Source organism: Tachypleus tridentatus, chromosome 3, assembly GCF_004210375.1.
Source record: "Tachypleus tridentatus isolate NWPU-2018 chromosome 3, ASM421037v1, whole genome shotgun sequence".
NCBI lineage: Eukaryota > Metazoa > Arthropoda > Merostomata > Xiphosura > Limulidae > Tachypleus > Tachypleus tridentatus.
In genome coordinates, this window is record NC_134827.1 from 17,295,839 (window position 1) to 17,323,402 (window position 27,564).

A 27,564-nucleotide genomic window follows, 5' to 3' on the forward strand; every position below is an offset into this window, starting at 1 on the left:
CCTACACTTTCCTTCTCACAATCATGACTGCACCTTTCACGTATCAGTGTTGATTTTGAAAATTAATTTTGTTATTTTTGTTTTCTGGTGTTGTTGTTGATAGTATTGAAGTAATAATAAGTTAAGAATGATTACACAGTCATACCATCTTTAAATTTTTTTAAACAATACTTTATTTTATTAATTTAAAGTTACCTTTTCTTTTATCATATTTGTTTAGGATTAGTTGATTTTATCTTACAAAAATGATCAATGACAAAATACCGAACAAATAGAATGATCAGGGATGAACTGTTCTAAGCCTAAAACACAACCTGATTTGTAATATATAATAGAAATAACCTAATGTATAAAATTTGACAAACATAAATGCCGGATATTGCTTGTTCTAAACCAACAATACAATAGAATACAATACTTGGACTGTAAGGGAACAAAAACGCCTTAATATAGTAACCTTGACGAATATAATTGTTTGAGATGGACTATTTTAAATCGTAAACACGCCACAGGATCTCTAAAGGAACAGGAATTCCCTAATATATTAACATTGACAAACATAACTGTCAGAAATGCATTATTGTAAATCTTAACCACGCCACAGGAATTGCAAAGGTAGAAATATCCTGATTTTATAGGAATAGCATTTTATTCGTAATTTATCAGAGTTCAGTCCTGACTATGATGTTTCTAACCAGAGCACGAAAAGTGTGATAGGGAATATCAGCAAAATCCTATGAATGTTCGCCTTCACTTCTAATTTTCTTAAAAAACAAAGATCGGTTATTTTTATTACATAACTACTTTGTACTTGATATCGTGACAAACGCGGTATTTGTTAATACAACTATGTGATTTTTCTACAATTGTTTAGAGTATTATAATGAAAAAAGATATTTAAAAATTTGTATAACAATAACTATGTTTTTAATTGGTCATTGTCTAAGTTTATTTTTCATTTATTTTAATTGTATATATTGGTTGTGTATAACTATCGCACAGGGGTGAAATTCTGTCGATGCTCACTGATACTACTGTAGCGAATTTTATTTTTTAAGCGTTAATAGTACTGGCACTTATTTGGGTTAATTTGTTTGACGCTTTCTTTGCTGAGCGGCTATTTTGGATTCCTTGATAAAAAGAAGGATGCAAAGTACAGTCCACTCTTTGATTTGCACTTTGTACATGGGTACATGAGTTTCGAATTTCCAGAAACTGCTGCAACTCAGTAACAAGTAGTAAATCGGATGACAGATTGTATTTCATATTTATTTACAGATGTGTGTGTTTTTATAACAGCAAAGCCACATCGGGGCATCTGCTGAGTTCACCGAAAAGTTATTTATAGATAACTTACGTGTTAAAGATGAAGTTAAATCATTGATGCTTCACAATAGAGGTCCCAATATTTTGGGACTTTTAACAAAGTGTTTTCAGACTAATTTATTAACCTGCACACTCAAAACACACATATATGTATATATGGCATTGATATATGTATAAAGTTGTCTGATTAGCAAACTAAGTTTTAATCCACGAACAATCACGATACAGAATGTATCCACATTAATATAATCTATGTTTTGATTACCTAAACAAATAACTCCAAGAAAAGGGGTTTTGCGTTTTGGAAATATAACACATTAGCAGGTGAATCTCAAAGTCCTCAGTTGTTCTTAAAATTGTTTATTTCCCTAGTTTTTCTCATTGTTTTACTCACAACTGCCTTTCCCTAGAAGGTCAGCCCAAGTGTGTTCTGCAGTTTCGGGGTGTTGGAGACAAGAAAGGGCCTGAATCAGCCAAAATAGTAACTACAGTTTTAGGGACATAATTTTAGGAGCCCAATTACATTTTATACGGAGAGGTGGGCCCATCCGTTGTTGTTACTCCACTGGGTCAACGGTTAATTTACGAATTAGCTAAAAACTGGAATTCATATGTTCGTGGGGTACATAATGCCGAAACACCATTGTGCACCTATAAGATATGATAAAACACAAACTCTAACATTTTAAATTTTGGTATAACTTTTTTAGCTGAATGACGAAACTGTATGAGTTGATTAGAAGAATTGCAGAATTTCTTGGAATACCTTCCAAAGACAACAGTTGGATACTTAATTGTTTTAAAAACCAATTGAAGAGACTGAATAATTTTTGTGAAACATTTGATAGAGTAAGAACTCGGATTTGTTATTAGACTTCGTCTTCTCATAACTGAAACGTCTGTTGTAAACACTACAAAACGTAACTTTATAAGTGGTTGATCGAACAATATTTTGTTCTTCTAACTTTGATGAGGCTACATAATTTCTGTATTAATTTGGTATTTTTAGCTTTAACTTATTTCGTCTATGAGTGACAAGATAAGTACATTGAATAACGGAAGATTCGTCGGGATATTTACCACGAAACAATTCCGTATTCTCTTGCTATGTTTGCGAGAAATAAAAACAGAATGAAAAATCATAATAAACACATTTTATTTAAACATCTCCAGCAAAATTTATTTTAACTGCCATAATGGATAATCGTCCCTACAGTGAAGCTAGGTTTCAAATGTTTATATAGCCGGAAGACCTCGCTACCAATATTATGTTGATATTCTTTTCCAGACTCAAGAAATCTGACATTATTTACTCAACTCCTTAATATCAAAATTACCCAGAGTGATTAGCTCTGTATATATGACTTGTCATTCCCAACGAAACATAAGAGAAATCATTACCTAAAGAAATCAAATGACTCCCAGTAGAAAAGATAACTACGTAAATTTTGAAACATTCCTGGATTGATACGAGGAGGTAGAAAACACATGGTATGTTTATATACTATAACAAAACCAGAAAAAGAAAGATACTGAAAACATTATAGGTTGTTAATATAAAGCACATGAGTATCAGTAATAACAATGAACAAAAAATACAACAATAAAAGACACATATTACAGTCTTATTATTCAAATTAGTGACAAAAATGTCCAGCAAATGTCAAACCCGTTCATGGCAACATGATGAGTATAGTGCATATTTTCCAAATACGAGAACAAGATAATTAATAAAATAATTAAAGTGTTAAGTTCACGTTCGATGTTAGCTTGATTCAAAATATTATATATGTAAATAAACGATATACGTTTGAAGTTAATATTTGCTGCCAGTGAATGTTTATCATATTTCATGATGATTTAAACAATAACCTAAAATTAGGCCTATTCATTCCACAGAGCGAGGGAAATTTAAAAACCATTCGTTATTTTGCATATCTTGTTGAGTTACAAGTGTATGTCTGTGTTTGTTTTCTTAAAGCAAAGCCACATTGAGCTTGCTGCTGAGTCCACCGAGGGGCGAGTTATAAGACCCAGTTCCTACAATATGAGTAAAGATATATATTAATTAAAATTTAAAATAGTATATTAATTTGAAATATATATACGGAGATGAGTTCAAACACGAAATACCATATAATTATCGAACAAGACACATACTCTTTAAAATATAAAAGTTTTGAAACAAGAATTAGTGCATTCTAGTTAAATTATAAAACACAAATAGCAATTAATAGTGTATATAAGGTGAGGCGAAAATATTAATTACTACTCTAAAGGCTTCTTTAAGTATTTCTTTAAATTACTTGTTTAAACAGAAATGATTGGTAACTTTTGTGTGGACAAAGAAAACATGGTTAGAGATAACAAGTGGAAAAAGTTAGAAGTGTGGAGTGGTGCAAATGAATGTTTTATATATGATCATATACAGGTGTCAGGGGCAAATTGAGCTGTCGGGACATCTGACAAATAAATTCATGGTGACGTGTAGGCTATTGGAGTGATATTCTGGTTATTAACTGACCCATTGCTGTTGATTAACGTACCGTACGTCTCTTGTTCTCTCCTACTCTCTCTCTGTATACAAAGATGTATTATGAATTTTGAGTAACTGACCGTGCCGTTTCAGGATCCCAGTCCGTCCTTGATTGGTGTACAGATCATATTACTTCAGCCTGTCGAGCCACATGTATCTTGAACTGTGATGCTATGTCCGTGGCAAAAGGCATGTGTACGTGCTGTCTTATCCTTCACTTGTCTTATCAAGTGCTCTTTATGAACACTGGTGATTAAGATGAATTTCACATAACCACTTTCAGTTGGAAAATATTGAGCAATTTAGTGCCATGTGTTAAGGTACCCAGGCATGTTGTTTTTATCTTCTTTCTCAAATAGAAATTATAAATAACAAATAACGGAAAATACTATCGCCTACTTGCAGTACTGTTGGTACCTGTTCCGTGAATCCAGTTGTTATCGTTACAAGACATACGGTTTTCTGGGTGTTTTTTTGTTTTTTTTTCGCATGCTATGCGACTTACAAATTAGTGAAGTCATTGTTATTTTTTAATTATCAACTTCTAATTATAAACATCACAATTACAATTTACATGATTTTCTGCTTGATAAACAACAACTAAAAAATAGTAAAATACTGTATAACATACGACCGTCTAAAGTTAAAAGTAGCAGATATCAGGATAAAAATAACAAAAACGATCTTCCTTATAATCAGATGGTTTCGTTTAGTTCTACTTTATAATATACTGACTGGTGTGCAGAGAAAGGAGTTATCCCTGAAAACACATTTTATGAAAAACTAAGAACAGTTATTTCATGTATATTCTTGAATAAAATTTTTGCTACCACAACCTTCAAATTAGTAACTCAGAAACTTGTTTGTTTTAAATTTCAGGAAAAGATAAACGAGATCAATCTCCGTTAATCCCAAATTCAGAAGGGAAATGCTACTGAGAAGTAGTCAAGTTGTCGTTATCACCAGCCCCCAACTCTTGAACTACTTTTTTAAAAACGAATAGTGGGATTGCCCGCACATTATATCTCCCCTACAGTTAAAACGGGAAGTATGTTAGGGGTGACGGGGCTTCGAACCCACGACCCTCAGATTTCTGTGGAGGGCCTTAACCATCTGACCATGCTAGACCCAACTCAGAGTTTGCGGTAAATATGAATGAAACGACATATTAATGGATATGTTCGTGTTTAAAAGGCCTTTCATGTGTTCGTATACACTAAGGGTGCTTTATAGAACTATGTTAACTACAAGTTTACATTAACAGTTTTTAAGTTTACTAATCTTACCACTTTTATTAGTTGAGCCAAAACGTTACAGTCATATAATTATTCTTGGAAAATCACAAATGGCTTCGAAATATCATAATGCCGAAGCCTCAGCAGCTGATTTGGCCGGAAGTAGAATAAAGAACTACTGGTACTGAAAATTCATAAATAAAAATTAAGATTTATTTCACAAAAATATCACCTATGGTACTTAGGTTAATTCTAACACGGTGTCCGGCTGTTATCATAATGCAAAACATCTGTTGTATCCCTACGTTATCAATGGTACCAGGATGAGGGCAGAGTAGAAGGTAACTCGACGATTCAGTTTCTGCTATATAAACTCTTCAGATGTAGTGTCGAAGACAGTCTACCATAGCAGAGCAATCCAACAGACTAAGGTGGGAATTTAAATGTTTTCTACCTATAAACAGAATTAGTCAAAGGGTTACAAATATTAATAATTATTATTAATACTATTATTATACGGAAAAGTGTTGTTATTTTAAATTCTTCATTGTAGATATCAAGCTACCCGTTTTTGTTTTTGTTTCTGTGAATATTTTAAGTCATTGTATAATAGTTATGGCTTTAAAAATTTCCTGTATTTACGAGTTAACTGAATTTAATTGTTCCACAAGTGGCGCTGATCTGTACTGTTCAAACTTCTAATAAGCACGTGATCCACACTTTACAAATTTTAACACATTAGAGAACAATGTTATCCGTATTTAAGTGAACCTAATAATTTAAAAAAAAATTAAATAATTGGTATAAAAAAAGGTTTTGTTTGTACTGACCTTCATAATTTATTTTTGTCACATAAAGAACGAAAGATCAAGATGCCAAAACAATAACTGTTAATCTATCTCTCTAATAATGTGAAATATATTTATATCTTTACTGCGATATTAATTAAATGGGTGATTTTTCTCAGGATGAAGATTCTGATAGCAACTTTGTTCTTCGGACTTGCTTCCGCCAGCTTCTACCATGGTTGGTAAACGTTTCGCATTTCCTTCAAAATTGTGTTATTTCAAATTAAAAGTACCATTACTGTGTAGTACATAAAATAAAATATTATAATTTTAGTTTATAACTTTGCTCTGGATCTATCGACTAAGCGTCATTAAAAGAATCATCTGATGGGTGAAAATAAAAGAGCTCTATCATGTGATAAATAAATATTTGTTTTCAACAAAGAGTTAAACAAATTTTTTACATACGTATACAAGACATAGGTAAAATTAACCTAATGGACAAATTGTATTTCAGTTAACTTTATAATTTCTACTAAACATTTGTGTTTATTTTTTGTAGTGCTTGACCATGCTGCCGACGAGGCCGTTTTGGAATTTATGGTTGGAATGGAAAAAGTTCCTTCCCTGAAACAAACTGTAGGATACGATCTAGGCATGCGTGTTGAAGAGTAAGAGCTTCATACCAAGTAACAATAATTTAATTTTAAACTTGCAAGAGATTAGTAAAACTTAGAGACCATTTACATAGAACAAAATAGTATTGGTAATATGTAACGATATCGTCAGTATAAATCTAGTAATGGAAAAAAATGACATATTTGAACTGTTTTTTTCTTAAAGTTAGTTGCTTATTTCCTTAGTAGCACAGCAGTACGTCTGCAGACTTATAATGTTATAAACCGGGTTCCGATACCAGTGGTGGACAGAGTACAAAGAGTCCTCAGTGTAGTTTGTGTTTAAGAACAATCAAAAACAACTTGTCATGTAAATATATTTTATTACTTCAAACAAATGGTTTTTAGGAAAAAGTAAATAGATTCTTTCAAATAATTAATCAATTAATCATTCCTTTAAATAATTTCATAAAATGAAGTTATAAAACAATAATGCGATATATTTCGGTTCGTTTTAGGTACGGAGAATTAATTAATTAAGAAATACATACAATAATAATTTGTCCTGTCTACAATAATGTACTTATTTGTTATACTGTTATAAGAATGATAAGAAAATAATGGTAGAATGAAATTAATAGAATTCAAATTTTATTCTGCATTAAATGTTACATGTAAAAAGCAAGCAAGTGAAAAGAGGCTACGGAACTTGTACTAAGAACCTCTGTTCTACTACTGAGCTGTTCAAAGTTACAAGCTCGTTGAAACCGAAAAGACAAGAATTTACGTGTATAAATGTTCCCTAAGTAAGCGGTTGTGTAGCCGTACACTAACCATTCAGATACACTTTATTATTCCAGCCGTGCATATCTTCATCAATGGCGAGGGTTCTGAGTACATTGACAGCCTTAATGACACTGGCAGTCGAAGATAGCATTGAAAAGTGACCTAATGATCCAATAGAATGGATAGTTTGAAAATATCCCTCTCTGAAAAACGACAAACTAATATTACAGATTACCTTGATACTAGTGCATATGGATTAAAAAAAAAAGAAAGAGTGAGAGAGCATTACCTCTAAGGATATTCAGGGACATGGGTTTTCCTTCTTCCACCAATGAAATGGTCCAAGAGAAGGCTAGTTCTAGTTTAAAATAAACAAGGAAAGTAAAGTATTGTAAGCTGTAGATTTCAGAAGTGAAAATACAGGAGGCCAATTTGACTCTTTCAGCAGAATCCCTTTTTAAGGCTTTGGAAATTGTCAGCTGAAAGTTCCTTTTGAATGTAGTTCGTCCTTGATGTAAATATTATTAGTTATGATTGGTATTTAGGTGTGTTTTGATACTGACGGTAACTCACTTTCCAAGTAGTGAGAAGTAATTGCCGTCTGTTGAGCAAAATTCCTCTTTTAATATTTTCTCGCTTCTGTAATAGTTGTAATATCTGAAACGAGGTTGTCACTTTTCTCATAGTTTGTCAAACAGAAGCATCAGTCAACTAGAGTAAAATGTCTTTATATGTAATAGAGTTGTGTTTTTCTTCTTATAAAGCCACATCTGGGCATCTACTATGTCCACTTAAAGAAATTTAGCGAACGTCTGGTTTTAGCGTTTTAAATCCGTTGACTTCTAGCTGTCCAACCAAGGGACACACACACACACACACACACACATATATATATAGAAAGAGATTTTTAATGTTCCACCTACACTTGAAGCAGACTGTGAAAAATATTAGATATCTTAGTTCCAGAAATGTCTGTTAATGAAGCTGTGTAAATATTTAGTGTTTTATTTTGTCTCTATTATAGAATTGAAGAAGACATCAAGACAGAACTGGGCAAGACCCTGAAAGAAGCCTTGGACAATGTTTTGCAAAAGATTAAGGATTCTCTTGATCACGGAAGAGAAGTTAGCCAAGAACTTCTAGACAAAGTAAAGAACAATTTCAATTGTTATGAAATTATACTTTAACTACACTCTGGGGATGACAGCTTTTACATTATAATCTGAACATATAAATAATTTCAGAGTAATTCTTACCTTTCTTTTACTGTAGGCAAAGGATATTGTCAGTCAGCTGAAAGATCTTGGAATTGATGCTGGCTCAAAAGCCTTGGAGCTCCTGAACCGATTGAAAGATAGATTAAAGGATTGGATTAAATCCCTTTTGGAGAAGTTGGGTATTGGAAAGAGGAACATTTTGGACATATTGCATGAACTCATTAAGGATCTTGACATCAGGGCTATTCTCATTAGAATTAGAGACAAGGTACTATTCGTCTTATCAAATAGTGAATGAAGTTTACACTTCTTTTGCTGAGAGATAATTTATGTTAGATTAAGTTGATCTTTTGAATTTTCTTTTATCCTTGTTCGGTTATCTTTCGAAGTTCTTTGTTCAATTTACTAATTGTTTTAATTTGATACATAGACTTGTTTAACATTGGTTAACTTCTGCTTTAGATCATCGAGAATGTTAACATCGAAACTATCGTAAACTACATCCGTGAGAAGCTTGGAGAAAAGTCTGAGGTACGTTATGTTTTACAGAACTAAGTTAAAACGATTCAACAAATACGCGATATTATGTAATACTAGATAAAAAAGAATTAATGTTCAAAAATTTTCAATAACAAAAATCAAAATAGCCGGAACGTTGAGATTTTAGAAACTACATTGAAAAACAGATAATGATTCAAACGACGAGAATCCAACCCAGTAGTGTAGTATTAAGAAACTTTTAACTTTGATTATTGTCGCAGTTATCTTACACCACTGTTATTTAAGATGGCAAAATAATATTTCTTTAAAAATAGCTTTACATGTGACTATGCGTGTTTTGGTTTTCCCTCAAGTTTGCAGCACATATAATTTCAACCGATTTTTTTATTCATACTGTTACATGGATTTAGAATTTATACAGATCTTCTTATGTTTTCACAGGTAATAAAATTGCAATGAATTTATTGATATTATGTACATCATTAATGGTCATTGATGCTTTTTCTGTTCAGCTGGTAAGGAGACTATTGGAGATCATTAAAGACCAAGGCATTGATGCTCTAAGAGACCTTATTGACAAGATTCTCAATATCGGAGGTCAATATTCAATCATTGAACTGTGGGAGAAGATAAAGAACTTCTTTAAGGATTTAGGTTTACAAATACAAGAGAAATTCTTTAAATTTGCCGAGTGGGTCAAGTCCATCTGGAGTTCTGGTCTGGAAGCTGCAAAGGATAAACTGGCCAAGGTTAAGATCATCGCCCAAGAGGTAAGGAAAATATAAACTTATCAAGTATTCTCGTAAGAATGTTTAGTGAGCTGAAATGACAATAATACTAGATGAACCGCGCAAAGAAAATTCTTGTAGAGAATACAAGCCTATATTATTTATTCATTAAATAGATTCCTTACAAAAGTTGTGCACTCTCTCCATGAAAAGTGATCATACATATATATATTTTACAATCGTTTTATTGTCCAGTTCATCGACCATGCCAAAGACGTCAGTGCTGAAGTTGCCCGGGAAGCCTTGGAATTTTTCAGACCATACAAGGAGGATCTGGGAGGACTTTGGGACAAGTTGGTCGAAGAAGCCAAAAATATCATCGGAATCTCTCCTTAGTTTTCTGGCTTCCACTCTCTTATCACTTTTTCCTTCTTCGTGAAAACATTGCACTTTGTAACGTGCCTGTACTGGATACTAATAATTAGTATTTGTAAAAAAAGAGTCAACGATACTTAATAAACTTTCATGAGGAAATTACTGTTTGACTGATGATAATTTAACGTACACTAAAACAACAGCAATTTTATATGTTATAAAAAAATACAAGAACAAAAATTAATGAAGAATAGTCTACTCTTTTAAAAGTAGCTGCAGGCCTTAACCACGTTAATACACTTTGGACAGCAATAATATTGTCTCACAAGTCAAGCTAATTAACGCCATGAAACCAACTAACACATAATAAATGATTATTATAAAGGTCGTGTTTTTTTAATTGACGTTCTCTATCTTAAACAGTTTCGATGATTTCTAAGTGTTATTAATTCCTTATTCAAACCATGCAATATCAAAGTATTAACTGTTTCTTGAGTTTTAGGAAAGGATGAACGATGTTTACGAAGAAAATTGACTGAAATACAGAAAGCGTATTTTCTGTATTGAGCTGCCGTTATGAGTTTCGACCTAAAAAAAAAGAGAACATTTACCATTTATCGTTCTCAACAACTGAAAAGGAAAGACTGAAGACACTAATGTTATTTATCTCATAATTTAATTTCGCCAAGATTCAGTCAGTTTATTGAGTCACGGTACGGGGATTTTTTTAGAATAAGACACAACGAAAAACTCTAGTACTACAGTTTCACTAAATATTTTTTCTAAGTTATAAGACTGTAGACATTTATGTGTGTAAAACAGCTTCACTCGTGTTGATACTCCCGGGTGTGGCTGAATATCTCATTTTAAGAAAAACATGTTCGCAAACACCTGTCACGTGTATACCTTGTATGTTATAAAGTTGATCGCTCAGCCTTTGGATTCTTAAGACGTATCCTCTTTTCTTCTGCTTCTTTCTTTATTCTCTTCTCTTTCCAGGCAACCACTTATCCATGTTCTGTGAAATGCATGTAATTATTTCTGATAAACAACTAGTGTGGTGTTCATAAGCTACTTAATATTCTATGATTTAATGTATTCTGTTACAACTGATGTTAGACCTTAAAATTGTTTTGGGATTTCTATTTTTCTCAATAAACAAGATCCTTGCAAATTTTTAATTTTACATATTTTTAAATTTACCTGATATTAGAAAGATATTTTTCCCCATGTTGTTTCGTCTAAGTAACTACCTGTTATGACCAAGACACCTTTACCACTTTAAATGAAACACCTTTATTCATGTTTCATAAACTATATGGTTTCACTTTATTAAACTGTTAGAACGGTACAAAATGTGTAATAGAATCGCCGTAGATATTTGATAAGTCAACAGGTACGATCTTGCTTGTTACTTTAATGGCATCATTTGCTTTGGGGCAATAGGACTAGTTGCCCCAGGTTTCGGTTTTCTCTACCGGAATTTGTAAAATACAACGCGATTACGCAAACGATGATCGAAGTATTGTTCACAAATAAATGAAAGAAGTAAAAAAAGTGAATGTGCTATTTCCTGATATAACTTGATTCAAATCACAGAACATTTTGTGAAATGAATTCACTGGCTGAATTTTAAAACTCGAAACCTAAATGATACACTTTCTTATATCGTAAGTAAAAACATGTTTTTCACTATCCTTCGTTTTACTTTCAAGCGAAATTAAAAAAGAAAGACAATGTAAGAGGACATCACATTACATTTCGATTCATAAATGTAGGATTTGAAGTATGTATAATAATGATAATTAATTATAAATATACACTCATATTTGAATAAATACAGTATTTACAGTTATACGTTTTATACCATTACTATACAGCTTAATATATATGACAATTTGAAGCTGTATAACACTTTTTTGTTTTTCATTTGACACCTCAGTTAAAACCCGTATGCCATGTCTAACGTTGATCACATTTCACTTTACCTTCCATTCTTCTTGACCAATATGGCTTTGATATAAGGAAATATATACTCACATTACGTTATACCAAGAAGTCATGAAGTCACATGGAAAAGAACAGTATTTTGATTATACAGAAACTATTCTACTTGATTATAGTATTTACTAGTCCGCGATGTGTTTACGCCTGTTTGTCATTCAGTTAGCCTTTTCAAAATCCGCCCGTCCGCTGCCTGACAGTGCGCTGTTTTAGTTATCTTAAATTAGTAAAATGTTGTTGACAACTCATAAAAATATATATCTTTAAAGATTATAATGACGTAAAATTAAAAACTTCAAAATTTGTGAGTGCTTCACAATTTCACAAACGTTTTCCAGAAAGGTTTCAGAAATCTCTGGAATTTCATTGCAACAAAGAAGTAGACTTAATTATTCCTTTAAACGCATGTAAAATATTCTATTAAGTCAACAAACATTTCAAGTATATTAAAGTCCTCAAATATGCATATACAATCTGAACTCTTTTTTTTAAATCAGCGAGTAAATGTATGTATGAATATACCTGAAAAGTTCTCAAATATATAAATATCACCTGAACTGAATTTTTTTCTTAAATCAACTAATTGTATATGAATAAATTCGAAAAAAATATGTTCGTTTTCAATGTTGTTGAAGAGACACAACCGTAACACTCGCTTGTTACTATTTTATGGAAGCATATCTTTTTTTTTTCCTTTATCAATCCACCCTCATACATTGATCTGTTAGGACCACTCATGATAATGACTGCACATATCTGGATAATAAAGACATATTAATTAAATATAATCACTTGAAAATTACAGAAAAATAGTAGTAACAAAACAAAGCAATAAAATCATTACCAAACATATGAATAATAAGACGAACTGCAATAAACGGAAAATTATCACACACAATCAAAATTACCATTCTTAATCGCTGCACTGTACTCCTCACTTAACAAATGCCCGAGTCGCGATGAATACAATACAAATCTGACAGTTTATCCTATAACCGAAACCATAAGAAATCGAAATACATTTTGACTTCTAACTGAGCCTTAACGAAAGGAAAACCAACACCACGCAACACAACCGTATTACCAGTGGAATAAATCACAAACTCAGCTATACCCGTACTCAAATGTAACAACCAGAGATGACGAAAACTCAAATGACGTAAAAATCCAACCAAAACTACCTGTCCTTTTACGTGATCCATTATCTTACGGCCTAAAACTGTTTTAAACAAATTAAAAATTAAATTCCACGAATCCTGTACTTTAGAACATTGGAAAATCAAATAAACAATAGTTTCTCGAGCAACACCACATAAGAAACATAAGCCCTTTATATGAAAAAACATAAATATCCATTTAATATTGGCAGTCACTGCATGATGCCAGAGGAGGTAATATAAATTACAATAAATATAATCGAGAAACGAATCAAAACAACCTTCCCAAACCATGGCAAGTCAGTAGAGGGTACAACACTTCTCCGAAACTCGTGCGGGTCATGGGAGTGAACATTTCTATTATTTTTAACTTGCCTGCTAAGTATGAACTTTAAAAACATTTAATTTCCAGGATAAATTAGCAAACGTCAGAGTCTGATAGTTTATTTGACACTGGAGGGTCTTTGATACTAAAGTAATTTAAATTTATAATTTAGAAATGGTTTTACAAAAACGTGTTTTCCAGCTGTCAAATCCCATTATTTAATCCACCACCAGCCCAAGAGCAGGTGGTGGACGATATTAACTAGCTACCTACCCTCTTGTGTGTTAATGAAAAATTAGTGGCAACTTTGTTCAAGTATTTCTGATGAAGCTTGGTTGGAATTCCGAAAGAAACAAACATTTTACTTAATGTGGGAAAGTTCAACTGTGAAGTTCCCCAGCAGAAAGTCTACGGACTTACAAATCCAAAATCAGGTGTTCGGTCCCCATCGGTGGACTTAGCAGATAGCCTGATGTGACTTTGCTGTAAGAAAACACGCAGACACTCAACCGTGAAGTAGTTTTATATTTATTCTGATAGTGATAGAATCTTCTATTTTAGATACTTAGTTTAACTTGAAGTGTTTTTCTTTGTATATAAATGTATCAATTCAATATTTTAAGTGTTCCCAAAGCATAAAATTCTTAGAAAGTTTTAATGTGTTACATTAGCATTGTAATTCCACCACAAAAAGAATTATTTAAAAAACTGGAAAGCTTATACATTAATAAAATATTTCAGTTTAACATGGTACTCCAGGTTATTTTTTTATGTCAACACCAAACTTTATTTAGTGTCTTTCTTACCTTGGCAGATCATTCCTAAGAAACAAACAATTTGTAAGGATAAGTTTGGTCAGTTTTGTGGGCTTAGTATTCATGAAGTACAATAGAAGTTCATATAAACTCGACATAAAATTAAATAAAAAGTGATTTTGAAAACGTTTTTTAAAACAGTCTGGCTGGAAAACGTTTTAATGCTAATACACATGATTTTTTGTGTGTAATGTTAAAACTACATTAGCCATAGCTGTTGTACTAGTGAAAGAATGCAGACCAATGTCTTGTGCATACATTTTTATACAGTTGTTCCCCTTAATAAGTTTATACATAAAAATGGATCTTATAACATGCTGTATATCTCCTCCAACTACACATCACATATGAAGATTATATGTACATATTTAAATAACAACAATATTAGTACAGGATAAACTAATGCAACTAATTTTGTAAAATCATAAAAGCAACAAATGGACTACTGAAATATCAAAGTACTTTTTATTTTCAGCATGATAAATCTGCACACAATACAAAGTTCAACTAAAGAATTGTTCAACTATGTTACATTAAGAATTATATATTTTAAATCTCTTACATAGCTATTAATGAAACACTGGTACATTTTTTGCATGAGGCATCTCTTGCTAAAAGTATGATGAAACATGCAAGTAACTGCAAAAAGCAACTTGCATCAGTTTTTTCAGTATAACTACACAATGAAAATACTCTTTTCTTTTTAATGTACCAACAATAGTTAGCTAACAACCAACAGGTTACTCTATATCACAGAATCATAAGCTAGATCTAGCATAAATATTACACAAATTCATTTATTCTATAATGTCAGTTTCCAAACCTAATAATGGTAACATACCCCTTATACAAAAATACCAATTATATCATTTCATCCTTACTCCCAATGTTTAAACCCTGTGGTCTATTTCCAATATAAAATGTTTTAATGATAATAATGCTTCATGAATTCTTTTTGTTTGCTTTCCAATATAAAATGTTTTTAATGATAATAATGCTTCATGAATTCTTTTTGTTTGCTATATAAAGAGGAATATTCAAGATAATGGTTATTTTTAATAATCTTTTCAATATTCAAATGATATTACAATTGTTTATCTAAGCTGATGAGAATGTACCACTGAAGGTCACATTTCAGTACTTCAAAGTGATTCATTAATCTAAAAAAATTGAAATTTTGGAGCATTTCATTCATAAAACCAGTCATGGGACACACTATAGACACTGACTAAAGTACTGAACTGAAATACTCTAAAACTACAACCAGATAAAAACTTGTAGTTTATATAGATCAATGAAGCCTGAAAAAAACAGCATTAGCTGTTAACAAGTGTAGCCAGAAATGCTTTGATCATACAAAATTTAAGACTCTCTATGAATCACAAACAGTTCATTTCTCTAGTTTTATATACAGTATTCTTCTTAGCTTATCATAAATGGCTTTTCAAATCTGCAAGCCTCATACTCACTAAATCTAAGAAGCTAAAATATATTTAAATTTAACAAAAACTCTCTTTGCTAACATGAAGATGACCTAAAAGGTCGAAACATTGTTCTGTATTTTATTTAAATTAAAGTTTTAATACTCTTACCAGCTGCCTTTAGAATACAGATCTAACATGATTTTCATGACATGTTTAATGGCTATCACAATGACACTGACTTGAAAGAGAAAAAATGTCTCATCTTTATTTCTTTAAGCAAATTTTGTTTTGTTAATAGTGATATTCAACAGAATCATCTTTATCCTTTGATGTGTTAGTATATGAGTTACATATGCTTTTATCCTTAACACAGTGTCTGATGTTGTGATGTTACTGCTATTTCTGTTATTTGATATGTTTTATGTCTGTGATACAGTTTTTTCAAATGATTTCATTTTTCAATATCTATTTAAATGATTTTATTCTGTTAAAGTTAATTGTTTAATCAAACATGGTTTTTATTTTGGTTTCTAATTTGATATATATGTAGCATGTGCCCACTGAGAAGGATTGCATTAACTAATATTTTATATAATATCTAATGCTATTACTGTGTGACAGGTAAGTAACAAGTGAAGCTATGAGTTTATAAATAAAGAATTTAAGATCTTCAGGATGTGCACAGTTCACCATCTGGGGCACTCATCACTTTAATCGTATTTGTCAATAAAAATTGCATTTCATTGTGTTTTTATGTGGTCTCTTCATTGAAACTCTGTCAGAGGCAGAGAATTCAGTTTCAAATAAAAGGTATATTTTTAGCATTTTTTAAGCTACTGTGATTACTACACTTACCTTTTAAGGTTATGAGCCACCTGAAAGTGACACTACTTATTGCACAGACCAGTTTAACAGATATATGACAGAAATTTATACCCTTACGCTTGCCTTGAGCTTATTCTTAAACAGTTTGGAGTAACAAGACATTCAAAGAGTAATTCTTCTGAAACAAACGCTAAAACCTTTCTGCTTTATTAATGTTTGCAAAGCTTAAACTTCAGATCCTCCCCAAACTATCCATAGAAATAATCAAGTTCCATAGTTTGTGGCATCTTACAGAATATTTCAAAGTTGTTTAGCACATTAAGAACCACATATTTAATGCAATCATGCTATATCATTAAATGATTCTCTTAGGTTCACCAAGGATCACAATTAGCAAAAATTCTGTGGTCCTGACTTTTTCCTCCATAATGAAACAAGTCATTTTGACTCTTCAAGGACTACTGACCACTAGCAGATGCTGGACAGAAACTTAACTGTCATTTGAACAGTCAATCATATAGGCTTTCTTGGAGTTAAGGATGATCAAACCACTGATCTGATGATCCTGTTCTTGTTTACATCAACATCAGTGATTAACTTCATCATACTTTGAAATCTAGGAGATAGCAAGAATCACAAATAGTGAGTATTCACCAGCAACTGCCAGTGAAATATCAAATCTCAAACTTTCCCCCAAATAATAAGTATTTTAATGTTAGTGTGGGGTACCACATAAAATTAAAATAAATATTCATTTGTCAATAAGTTTACACATAATTTTCTGCTAACAGATGACATCAGATAGATGAAAAGAAAAGGAAGCACATGCTACTCTAGAGTAATCTTATTTGTATTATAGACATATGTCTGTTATGTAAATCTGTATGATAATATGTACAAAATATTAAACCAAGCCAACTTTCTAATTTGTTACTTTGTTGCTTATGTTAATCTAGTCCCTATGATTTCCTTCTCACAATCATATCCATACCTTTTACATATTAATAATGATTTTGAAAATGAATTTTTTTATCTTTCAAAAGTGTATAAACTTCGTTTTATTAAATTAAAGTGTACGGTTATTTCATTTTATGTTACGGAAATCACCAAACAAAATAATGGGCAAATAGAACGATCAGGGGTGAACTTTTCTAAGCCTAAAGCACAACCTGGTTCATGTAATATATTAGAAATAACCAATATGTGAACTTCGATAAACATTAATGCTGTATATTCTTTCTTCAAAACCAAAAATACAATACTTGGAGTGTGAAGAACAAAAATTCCTCAATGTATGATAAAATTAAAAAGGATATCTAAAAATCTGTATGACAATGACTATATTTTTAAATGGTTATTGTCTAAGTTTATTTTTCATATTTTTTAATTTTATATATTTCTTGTGTATAACTATTGCACAGGGGTGAAATTCTGCTGATGCTCACTGGTACTATTGAAGCGAAACTTATTTTTTAAGTGTTAATAGTACTGGAACTTATATGAGCTGCTTTGTTTGACGCTTTCTTTGCTGAGCTGTTATTTTGGATTCCTTGATAAAAAGAAGGATGCAAAGTACAGTCCACTTTTTGATTTGCACTTTGTACATGAGGTTCGAATTCCTTGATATTCCTGCAACTCGGTAACAAATAGTGAATCAAATGATAGATTGTGTTTCATATTTATTAATAGATAACTTATCTATTAACGATTAAGTTAAATCCTTAATGCGTCACAATAGAGGTCGCGATATTTTGGAACTTTTAACAAATATCAGTTTTCAGACTGATACATTAGACTACACACACAAATATATACGTATATATGGCACTGATATATGTATAAAGTTGTCCAGTTACGAAACTAAGTTTTAATTTACAAACAATCACGATACAGAATGTATACATATAAATATAACATGTGCTTTGATTATCTAAAGAAATATCCGCATGAAAGGGGTTTTGCGTTTTGGAAGCATGACACCTTAGTAGAAGGGGAAATGACTTAAAAAGTTAATCCGATAAACGTTTTGAAGAATAATGTTATAAACTGTCTAAAGGTAAAAAAATCAATGCTACGGCTGGACGCTTAATCTTTATATCTTATTAATTTAGTGTTACTAATACCTCACTAAACCGATCTCTTTCTTCTCAGTGAACCAGTGTTTGGTGTCCAAACTACTATTAACACTTGTGTTACAGTAGTCAATACAGCAAAACGTTCAAATCAAGGAAAAAGGATTAAACAGTGGTTACACTTAGTTACAACTTCGGATAGTCTTAGGACCTTAAATACGTTATAACTTTCTTGTGATGGAAAAACGAACACGACACTATTCTTGTGTATGCATGACGCACAAATTACGTCACAGCTAATCTAGTATGAGCCAACACGTGTTTGAGAAATGTGATATTCGATTCAGATAAGTATCGTTCCTGGATCCTCTGATGGACGAAGAATATTCAGTTACAGAAACTATATTCATACAGCACAGGATGTACAAATGAATCTCAAAGTCCTTAGTTACAATTTTTCTTCATATTGAGAATTTCTACAGTTTTTATAATCGAATCTCAAAGTCCTTTGTTGCAGTTGCTCTCCAAATTGTGTTTTTTCTACAACTTTCACAACTGAATCTCAAAGTCGTTAGTTGCAGTTGTTCTTCAAATTGTTTTTTCTACTATTAATTGTTTTACTCGCAACTGCAAGAAATAAAAAGAGAATGAACAATCATAATAAACACATTTTATTTAAACATCTCCAGCAAAATTTTACTGCCACAATGGATAATCGTCCCTACAGTGAAGTTAAGTTTCAAATGTTTGTAACTTATCCGTAAGAACTCGCTACCAATATTATGTTGATATTCGTTTCTAGACTCAACAAATCTAACATTATTTACTCAACTCGTTAACATCAAAATTACCCAGAGTAATTAGCTCTGTATATATGACTTGTCATTCCCAACGAAACATAAGAAAAATCATTACCTAAAGAGATCAAATGACTCCCAGTAGTAAAGATGACTACGTAACTTCACATACTCAGGTGACCGACCTCATAACTACTTTTACCAAGGGAAGACGAAGGGTGCTACCCTGAGTAAATGATACAGAACAACAAGTAGCTTAAGTAACAGTAATTTACTGACCTTCTTCATCAATGCGTTACGTAAAAACTTGTACTACATGAACAATAACAAATTTTGAAACATTCCTGGATTGATACAAGGAGGTAGAAAACACATGGTATGTTTATATACTATAACAAAACCAGAAAAAGAAAGATACTGAAAACATTATAGGTTGTTAATATAAAGCACATGAGTATTAGTAATAACAATGAACAAAAAATACAACAATAAAAGACACATTTTACAGTCTTATTATTCAAATTAGTGACAAAAATGTCCAGCAAATGTCAAACCCGTTCATGGCAACATGATGAGTATAGTGCATACTTTCCAAATACGAGAACAAGATAATTAATAAAATAATTAAAGTGTTAAGTTTACATTCGATGTGAGCTTGATTCAAGATATTTTATATATAAATAAACGATATACGTTTGAAGTTAATATTTGCTGCCAGTGAATGTTTATCATATTTCATGATGATTTAAGCAATAACCTAAAATTAGGCCTATTCATTCCACACAGCGAGGGAAGTTTAAAAACCATTCGTTATTTTGCATATCTTGTTGAGTTACAAGTGTATGTCTGTGTTTGTTTTCTTAAAGCAAAGCCACATTGAGCTTGCTGCTGAGTCCACCGAGGGGTGAGTTATAAGACCCAGTTCCTACAATATGAGTAAAGATATATATTAATTAAAATTTAAAATAGTATATTAATTTGAAATATATATACGGAGATGAGTTCAAACACGAAATACCATATAATTATCGAACAAGACACATACTCTTTAAAATATAAAAGTTTTGAAACAAGAATTAGTGCATTCTAGTTAAATTATAAAACACAAATAGCAATTAATAGTGTGTATAAGGTAAGGTAAAAATATTAATTACTACTCTAAAGGCTTGTTTAAGTATTTCTTTAAATTACTTGTTTAAACAGAAATGATTGGTAACTTTTGTGTGAACAAAGAAAACATGGTTAGAGATAACAAGTGGAAAAGTTAAAAGTGTGGAGTGGTGCAAATGATTGTTTTATATATGATCATATACAGGTGTCAGGGGCAAATTGAGCTGTCGGGACACCTGACAAATAAATTCATGGTGACGCGTAGGCTATTGGAGTAATATTCTGGTTATTAACTGACCCATTGCTGTTGATTAACGAATATAAAGATACATTATGAATTTTGAGTAATTGACCGTACGTTTCAAGATCCTTGTCCGCCCTTGATTGGTGTACAGATCATATAACTTCAACCTTTCGAGCCACATGTATCTTGAACTGTGATGCTATGTCCGTGGCAAAAGGCATGTATACGTGCTGTCTTATCCTTCACTTGTCTTATCAAGTGCTCTTTATGAACATTGGTGATTAAGATGAATTTCACATAACCACTTTCAGTTGGAAAATATTGAGCAATTTAGTGACATGTGTTTAGGTACCCAGACATGTTGTTTTTATATTCTTATAAGATAGAAATTATAAATAAGAAATAACGGTAAATACTATCGCCTACTTGCAGTACTGTTGGTACTTGTTCTGTGAATCCCAATTGTTATCGTTACAAGACGTACGGTTTTCTGGGTGATTTTTTGTTTTTTTTCGCATGCTATGCGACTTACAAATTAGTGAAGTCACCGTTATTTTTTAATCATCAACTTCTAATTATAAACATCACAATTACAATTTACATGATTTTCTGCTTGATAAACAACAACTAAAAAATAGTAAAATACTGTATAACATACGACCGTCTAAAGTTAAAAGTAGCAGATATCAGGATAAAAATAGCAAAAACGATCTTCCTTATAATAAGATGGTTTCGTTTAGTTCTACTTTATAATATATTGACTGGTGTGCAGAGAAAGGAATTATCCCTGAAAACACATTTTATAAAAAACTAAGAACAGTTATTTTATGTATATTCTTGAATGAATTTTTTGCCACCACAACCTTCAAATTAGTAACTCAGAAACTTGTTTGTTTGTTTTAAATTTCAGGAGAAGATAAACGAGGACAATCTTCGTTAATCCCAAATTCAGAAGGGAAATACAACTGGGAAGTAGTCAAATTGTCGTTATCACCAACCCCCAACTCTTGAACTACTTTTTTACCAACGAATAGTGGGATTACCCGTACATTATATCTCCCCTACAGTTAAAACGGGAAGTATGTTAGGGGTGACGGGGCTTCGAACCCACGACCCTCAGATTTCTGTGGAGGGCCTTAACCATCTGACCATGCTAGACCCAACTCAGAGTTTGCGGTAAATATGAATGAAACGACATATTAATGGATATGTTCGTGTTTAAAAGGCCTTTCATGTGTTCATATACACTAAGGGTGCTTTATAGAACTATGTTAACAAGTTTGCATTAACAGTTTCTAAGTTTACTGATCTTACCACTTTTATTAGTTGAGTCAAAACGTTACAGTCATATACTTATTCTTGGAAAATCACAAATAGCTTCGAAATATCATAATGCCGAAGCCTCAGCAGCTGATTTGGCCGGAAGTAGAATAAAGAACTGACTAGAACTGAAAATTCATAAATTAAAATTAAGATTTCTTTCATAAAAATATCACCTATGGTATTAGGTTAATTCTAACACGGTGTCCGGCTGTTATCATAATGCAAAACATCTGTTGTATCCCTACGTTATCAATGGTACCAGGATGAGGGCAGAGTAGAAGGTAACCCGACTATCCAGTTTCAGCTATATAAACTCTTTAGATGTAGTGTCGAAGACAGTCTACCATAGCAGAGCAATCCAACAGACAAAGGTGGGAATTTGAATGTTTTCTACCTGTAAACAGAATTATTCAAAGGGTTAAAAAATATTAATAATTATTATTAATACTATTATTATACGGAAAAGTGTTGTTATTTTAAATTCTTCATTGTAGATATCAAGCTACCCGTTTTTGTTTCTTTTTCTGTGAATATTTTAAGACGTTGCATAACTGTTATGGCTTTAAAAGTTTCCTGTATTTACGAGTTAACTGAATTTAATTGTTCCCCAAGTGGCGCTGATCTGTACTGTTCGAACTTCTAATAAGCACGTGATCCACACTTTACAAATTTTAACACATTAGAGAACAATGTTATCCGTATTTAAGTGAACCTAATAATTTAAAAAAAATATTTAAGTAATTGGTATCAAAAAAGGTTTTGTTTGTACTGACCTTCATAATTTATTTTTGTCACATAAAGAACGAAAGATCAAGATTACAGAACATTAACTGCTAATCTATCTCTCTAATTATGTGAAATATATTTATATCTTTACTACGAAATTAATTAAATGGGTGATTTTTCTCAGGATGAAGATTCTTATAGCAACCTTGTTCTTCGGACTTGCTTCCGCCAGCTTCTACCAGGGTTCGTATACGTTTAGCATTTCCTTCAAAATTGTGTAATTTCAAATTAAAAGTACCATTACTGTGTAGTACATAAAATAAAATATTATAATTTTAGTTTATAAATTTGCTCTAGATCTATGGATTAAGCGTCATTAAAAGAATCATCTGATGGGTGAAAATAAAAGAGCTCTATCATGTGATAAATAAATATTTGTTTTCAACAAAGAGTTAAACAAATTTGTACATACGTATACAAGACATAGGTAAAATTAACCTAATGGACAAATTGTATTTCATTTAACTTTATAATTTCTACTAAAAATTTGTGTTTATTTTTTGTAGTGCTTGACCATGCTGCCGACGAGGCCGTTTTGGAATTTATGGTTGGAATGGAAAAAGTTCCTTCCCTGAAACAAACTGTAGGATACGATCTAGGCATGCGTGTTGACGAGTAAGAGCTTCATACCAAGTAACAATAATTTAATTTTAAACTTGCAAGAGATTAGTAAAACTTAGAGACCATTTACATAGAACAAAATAGTATTGGTAATATGTAACGATATCGTCAGTATAAATCTAGTAATGGAAAAAAATGACATATTTGAACTGTTTTTTCTTAAAGTTAGTTGCTTATTTCCCTAGTAGCACAGCAGTACGTCTGCAGACTTATAATGTTATAAACCGGGTTTCGATACCAGTGGTGGACAGAGTACAAAGAGTCCTCAGTGTAGTTTGTGTTTAAGAACAAACAAAAACAACTTGTCGTGTAAATATATTTTATTACTTCAAACGAGTGGTTTTCAGGAAAAAGTAAATAGATTCTTTCAAATAATTAAACATTCCGTTAAATAATTTCATAAAATGAAGTTATAAAACAATAATGCGATATATTTCGGTTCGTTTTAGGTACGGTGAATTAATTAATTAAGAAATACATACAATACTAATTTGTCCTGTCTACAATAATGTACTTATGTGTTATACTGTTATAAGAATGGTGGGAAAATAAAGGTAGAATGAAATTAATAGAATTCAAATTTTATTCTGCATTAAATGTTACATGTAAAAAGCAGGCAAGTGAAAAGAGGCTACGGAACTTGTACTAAGAACCTCTGTTCTACTACTGAGCTGTTCAAAGTTACAAGCTCGTTGAAACCGAAAAGACAAGAATTTACGTGTATAAATGTTCCCTAAGTAAGCGGTTGTGTAGCCGTACACTAACCATTCAGATACACTTTATTATTCCAGCCGTGCATATCTTCATCAATGGCGAGGGTTTTGAGTACATTGACAGCCTTAATGACACTGGCAGTCGAAGATAGCATTGAAAAGTGACTTAATGATCCAATAGGATGGATAGTTTGAAAATATCCCTCTCTGAAAAACGACAAACTGATATTACACACTGCCTTGATACTAGTGCACATGGATTAAAAAAAGAAAGAAAGAGAACATTACCTCTAAGGATATTCAGGGACATGGGTTTTCCTTCTTCCACCAATGAAATGGTCCAAGAGAAGGCTAGTTCTAGTTTAAAATAAACAAGGAAAGTAAAGTATTGTAAGCTGTAGATTTCAGAAGTGAAAATACAGAAGGCCAATTTGACTCTTTTAGCAGAACCCCTTTTTAAGGCTTTGGAAATTGTTAGCTGAAATTTCTTTTTGAATGTAATTCTTCCTTGATGTAAATATTATTAGTTATGATTGGTATTTAGGTGTGTTTTGATACTGACGGTAACTCACTTTCCAAGTTGTGAGAAGTAAGTACCGTCTGTTAAGCAAAATTCCTCTCTTAATATTTTCTCGCTTCTGTAATAGTTGTAATATCTGAAACGAGGTTGTCACTTTTCTCATAGTTTGTCAAACAGAAGCATCAGTCAACTAGAGTAAAATGTCTTTATATGTAATAGAGTTGTGTTTTTGTGCTTATAAAGCCACATCTGGGCATCTGCTATGTCCACTCAAAGAAATTTAGCGAACTTCTGGTTTTAGCGTTTTAAATCCGTTGACTTCTAGCTGTCCAACCAAGGGACACACATACACACACACACATATATATATATAGAAAGAGATTTTTAAAGTTCCACCTACACTTGAAGCAGACTGTGAAAAATATTAGATATCTTAGTTCCAGAAATGTCTGTTAATGAAGCTGTGTAAATATTTAGTGTTTTATTTTGTCTCTATTATAGAATTGAAGAAGACATCAAGACAGAACTGGGCAAGACCCTGAAAGAAGCCTTGGACAATGTTTTGCAAAAGATTAAGGATTCTCTTGATCACGGAAGAGAAGTTAGCCAAGAACTTCTAGACAAAGTAAAGAACAATTTCAATTGTTATGAAATTATACTTTAACTACTCTCTGGGGATGAGAGCTTTTACATTATAATCTGAACATATAAATAATTTTAGAGTAATTCTTACCTTTCTTTTACTGTAGGCAAAGGATATTGTCAGTCAGCTGAAAGATCTTGGAATTGACGCTGGCTCAAAAGCCTTGGAGCTCCTGAACCGATTGAAAGATAGATTAAAGGATTGGATTAAATCCCTTTTGGAGAAGTTGGGTATTGGAAAGAGGAACATTGTGGACATATTGCATGAACTCATTAAGGATCTTGACATCAAGGCTATCCTCATAAGAATTAGAGACAAGGTACTATTCGTCTTTTGAAATACTGTATGAAGTTTACACTTCTTTTGCTGAGAGATAATTTATGTTAGATTAAGTTGATCTTTTGAATTTTCTTTTATCCTTGTTCGGTTATCTTTCGAAGTTCTTTGTTCAATTTACTAATTGTTTTAATATGATACATAGGCTTGTTAACATTGGTTAACTTCTGCTTTAGATCATCGAGAATGTTAACATCGAGGCTATCGTAAACTACATCCGTGAGAAGCTTGGAGAAAAGTCTGAGGTACGTTATGTTTTACAGAACTAAGTTAAAACGATTCAACAAATACGCGATATTATGTAATACTAGATAAAAAAGAATTAATGTTCAAAAATTTTCAATAACAAAAAACAAAATAGCCGGAACGTTGAGATTTTGGAAACTACATTGAAAAAACAGATAATGATTCAAACGACTAGAATCCAACCCAGTAATGTAGAATTAAGAAACCTTTCACTTTGATTATTGTCGCATTTATCTTACACCACTGTTATTTAAGATGGCAAAATAATATTTCCTTAAAAATAGCTTTACATGTGAGTATGCGTGTTTTGGTTTTCCCTCAAGTTTGCATAACATATAATTTCTACCGATTTTTTTACTCATACTATTACATGGATTTAGAATTGATACAGATCTTCTTATGTTTTCACAGGTAATAAAAATGCAATGAATTTATTGATATTATGTACATCATTAATGGTCATTGATGCTTTTTTTGTTCAGCTGGTAAGGAGACTATTGGAGATCATTAAAAACCAAGGCATTGATGCTCTAAGAGACCTTATTGACAAGATTCTCAATATCGGAGGTCAATATTCAATCATTGAACTGTGGGAGAAGATAAAGAACTTCTTCAAGGATTTAGGTTTACAAATACAAGAGAAATTCTTTAAATTTGCCGAGTGGGTCAAGTCCATCTGGAGTTCTGGTCTGGAAGCTGCAAAGGATAAACTGGCCAAGGTTAAGATTATCGCCCAGGAGGTAAGAAAAATATAAACTTATCAAGTATTCTCGTAAGAATGTTTAGTGAGCTGAAATGACAATAATACTAGATGAACCGCGCAAAGAAAATTCTTGTAGAGAATACAAGCCTATATTATTTATCCATTAAATAGATTCCTTATTAAGTTTGCACGCTTTCCATGAAAAGTGATCATACATATATATATTTTACAATCGTTTTATTGTCCAGTTCATCGACCATGCCAAAGACGTCAGTGCTGAAGTTGCCCGGGAAGCCTTGGAATTTTTCAGACCATACAAGGAGGATCTGGGAGGACTTTGGGACAAATTGGTCGAAGAAGCCAAAAATATCATTGGAATCTCTCCTTAGTTTTCTGGCTTCCACTCTCTTATCACTTTTTCCTTCTTCGTGAAAACATTGCACGTTGTAACGTGCCTAGATACTAATAATAAGTATTTGTAAAAAAAGAGTCTACGATACTTAATAAACTTTCATGAGGAAATTACTGTTTGACTGATGATAATTTAACGTACACTAAAACAACAGCAATTTTATATGTTATAAAAAATACAAGAACAAAAATTTATGAAGAATAGTCCACTCTTTTAAAAGTAGCTGAAGGCCTTAACCACGTTAATACACTTTGGACGACAATAATATTGTCTCACAAGTCAAGCTAATTAACGCCATGAAACCAACTAACACATAATAAATGGTATTTATAAAGGTCGTGTTTTTTTAAATTGACGTGTTCTATCTTACACACTTTCG

At 31.9% G+C, this 27,564-nt stretch overlaps 1 protein-coding gene and 1 long non-coding RNA gene across 5 annotated transcripts; one reads left to right on the forward strand and one right to left on the reverse strand.

Annotated features, from left to right (window-relative positions):
- Positions 1-2,467: 2,467 nt before the first annotated feature.
- On the reverse strand, positions 2,468-4,431 carry LOC143246447 (uncharacterized). 2 transcript variants are annotated; one of them, XR_013025974.1, is made up of 2 exons: positions 3,943-4,431; positions 2,468-3,366 (listed from the first exon to the last, which is right to left on the reverse strand). It is a non-coding gene; the product is annotated as an uncharacterized LOC143246447 (long non-coding RNA). The 2 variants fall into 2 exon arrangements; XR_013025973.1 differs by having other exon boundaries at positions 3,873-4,431.
- Positions 4,432-5,430: 999 nt separating this feature from the next.
- Positions 5,431-27,295, forward strand: LOC143246446 (uncharacterized). 3 transcript variants are annotated; one of them, XM_076493176.1, is made up of 8 exons: positions 5,431-5,528; positions 6,065-6,123; positions 6,448-6,556; positions 8,313-8,436; positions 8,561-8,773; positions 8,968-9,036; positions 9,519-9,776; positions 9,990-10,268. In XM_076493176.1, the coding sequence occupies exons 2-8, from the start codon at positions 6,066-6,068 to the stop codon at positions 10,128-10,130; spliced, it is 972 nt and encodes a 323-aa protein (XP_076349291.1). In that variant the 5' UTR covers positions 5,431-5,528; position 6,065; the 3' UTR covers positions 10,131-10,268. The 3 variants fall into 3 exon arrangements, with proteins under 3 accessions (XP_076349291.1, XP_076349292.1, XP_076349293.1); XM_076493177.1 differs by lacking the exons at positions 6,065-6,123; positions 6,448-6,556; positions 8,313-8,436; ... (2 more) ...; positions 9,519-9,776; positions 9,990-10,268 and adding exons at positions 23,116-23,174; positions 23,498-23,606; positions 25,347-25,470; ... (2 more) ...; positions 26,553-26,810; positions 27,022-27,295 and having other exon boundaries at positions 5,433-5,528; XM_076493178.1 differs by lacking the exons at positions 5,431-5,528; positions 6,065-6,123; positions 6,448-6,556; ... (3 more) ...; positions 9,519-9,776; positions 9,990-10,268 and adding exons at positions 22,494-22,576; positions 23,116-23,174; positions 23,498-23,606; ... (3 more) ...; positions 26,553-26,810; positions 27,022-27,295.
- The last annotated feature ends 269 nt before the right edge of the window (positions 27,296-27,564 follow it).

Coding starts and splice junctions, on each gene's coding strand:
- LOC143246446 (XM_076493176.1), top strand. CDS start 6,066: ATGAAGATTCTGATAGCAACTTTGTTCTTCGGACTTGCTTCCGCCAGC. Junction 8,774..8,967: donor TCATTAGAATTAGAGACAAG/GTACTATTCGTC, acceptor CTTCTGCTTTAG/ATCATCGAGAATGTTAACAT. Junction 9,777..9,989: donor TTAAGATCATCGCCCAAGAG/GTAAGGAAAATA, acceptor TTTATTGTCCAG/TTCATCGACCATGCCAAAGA.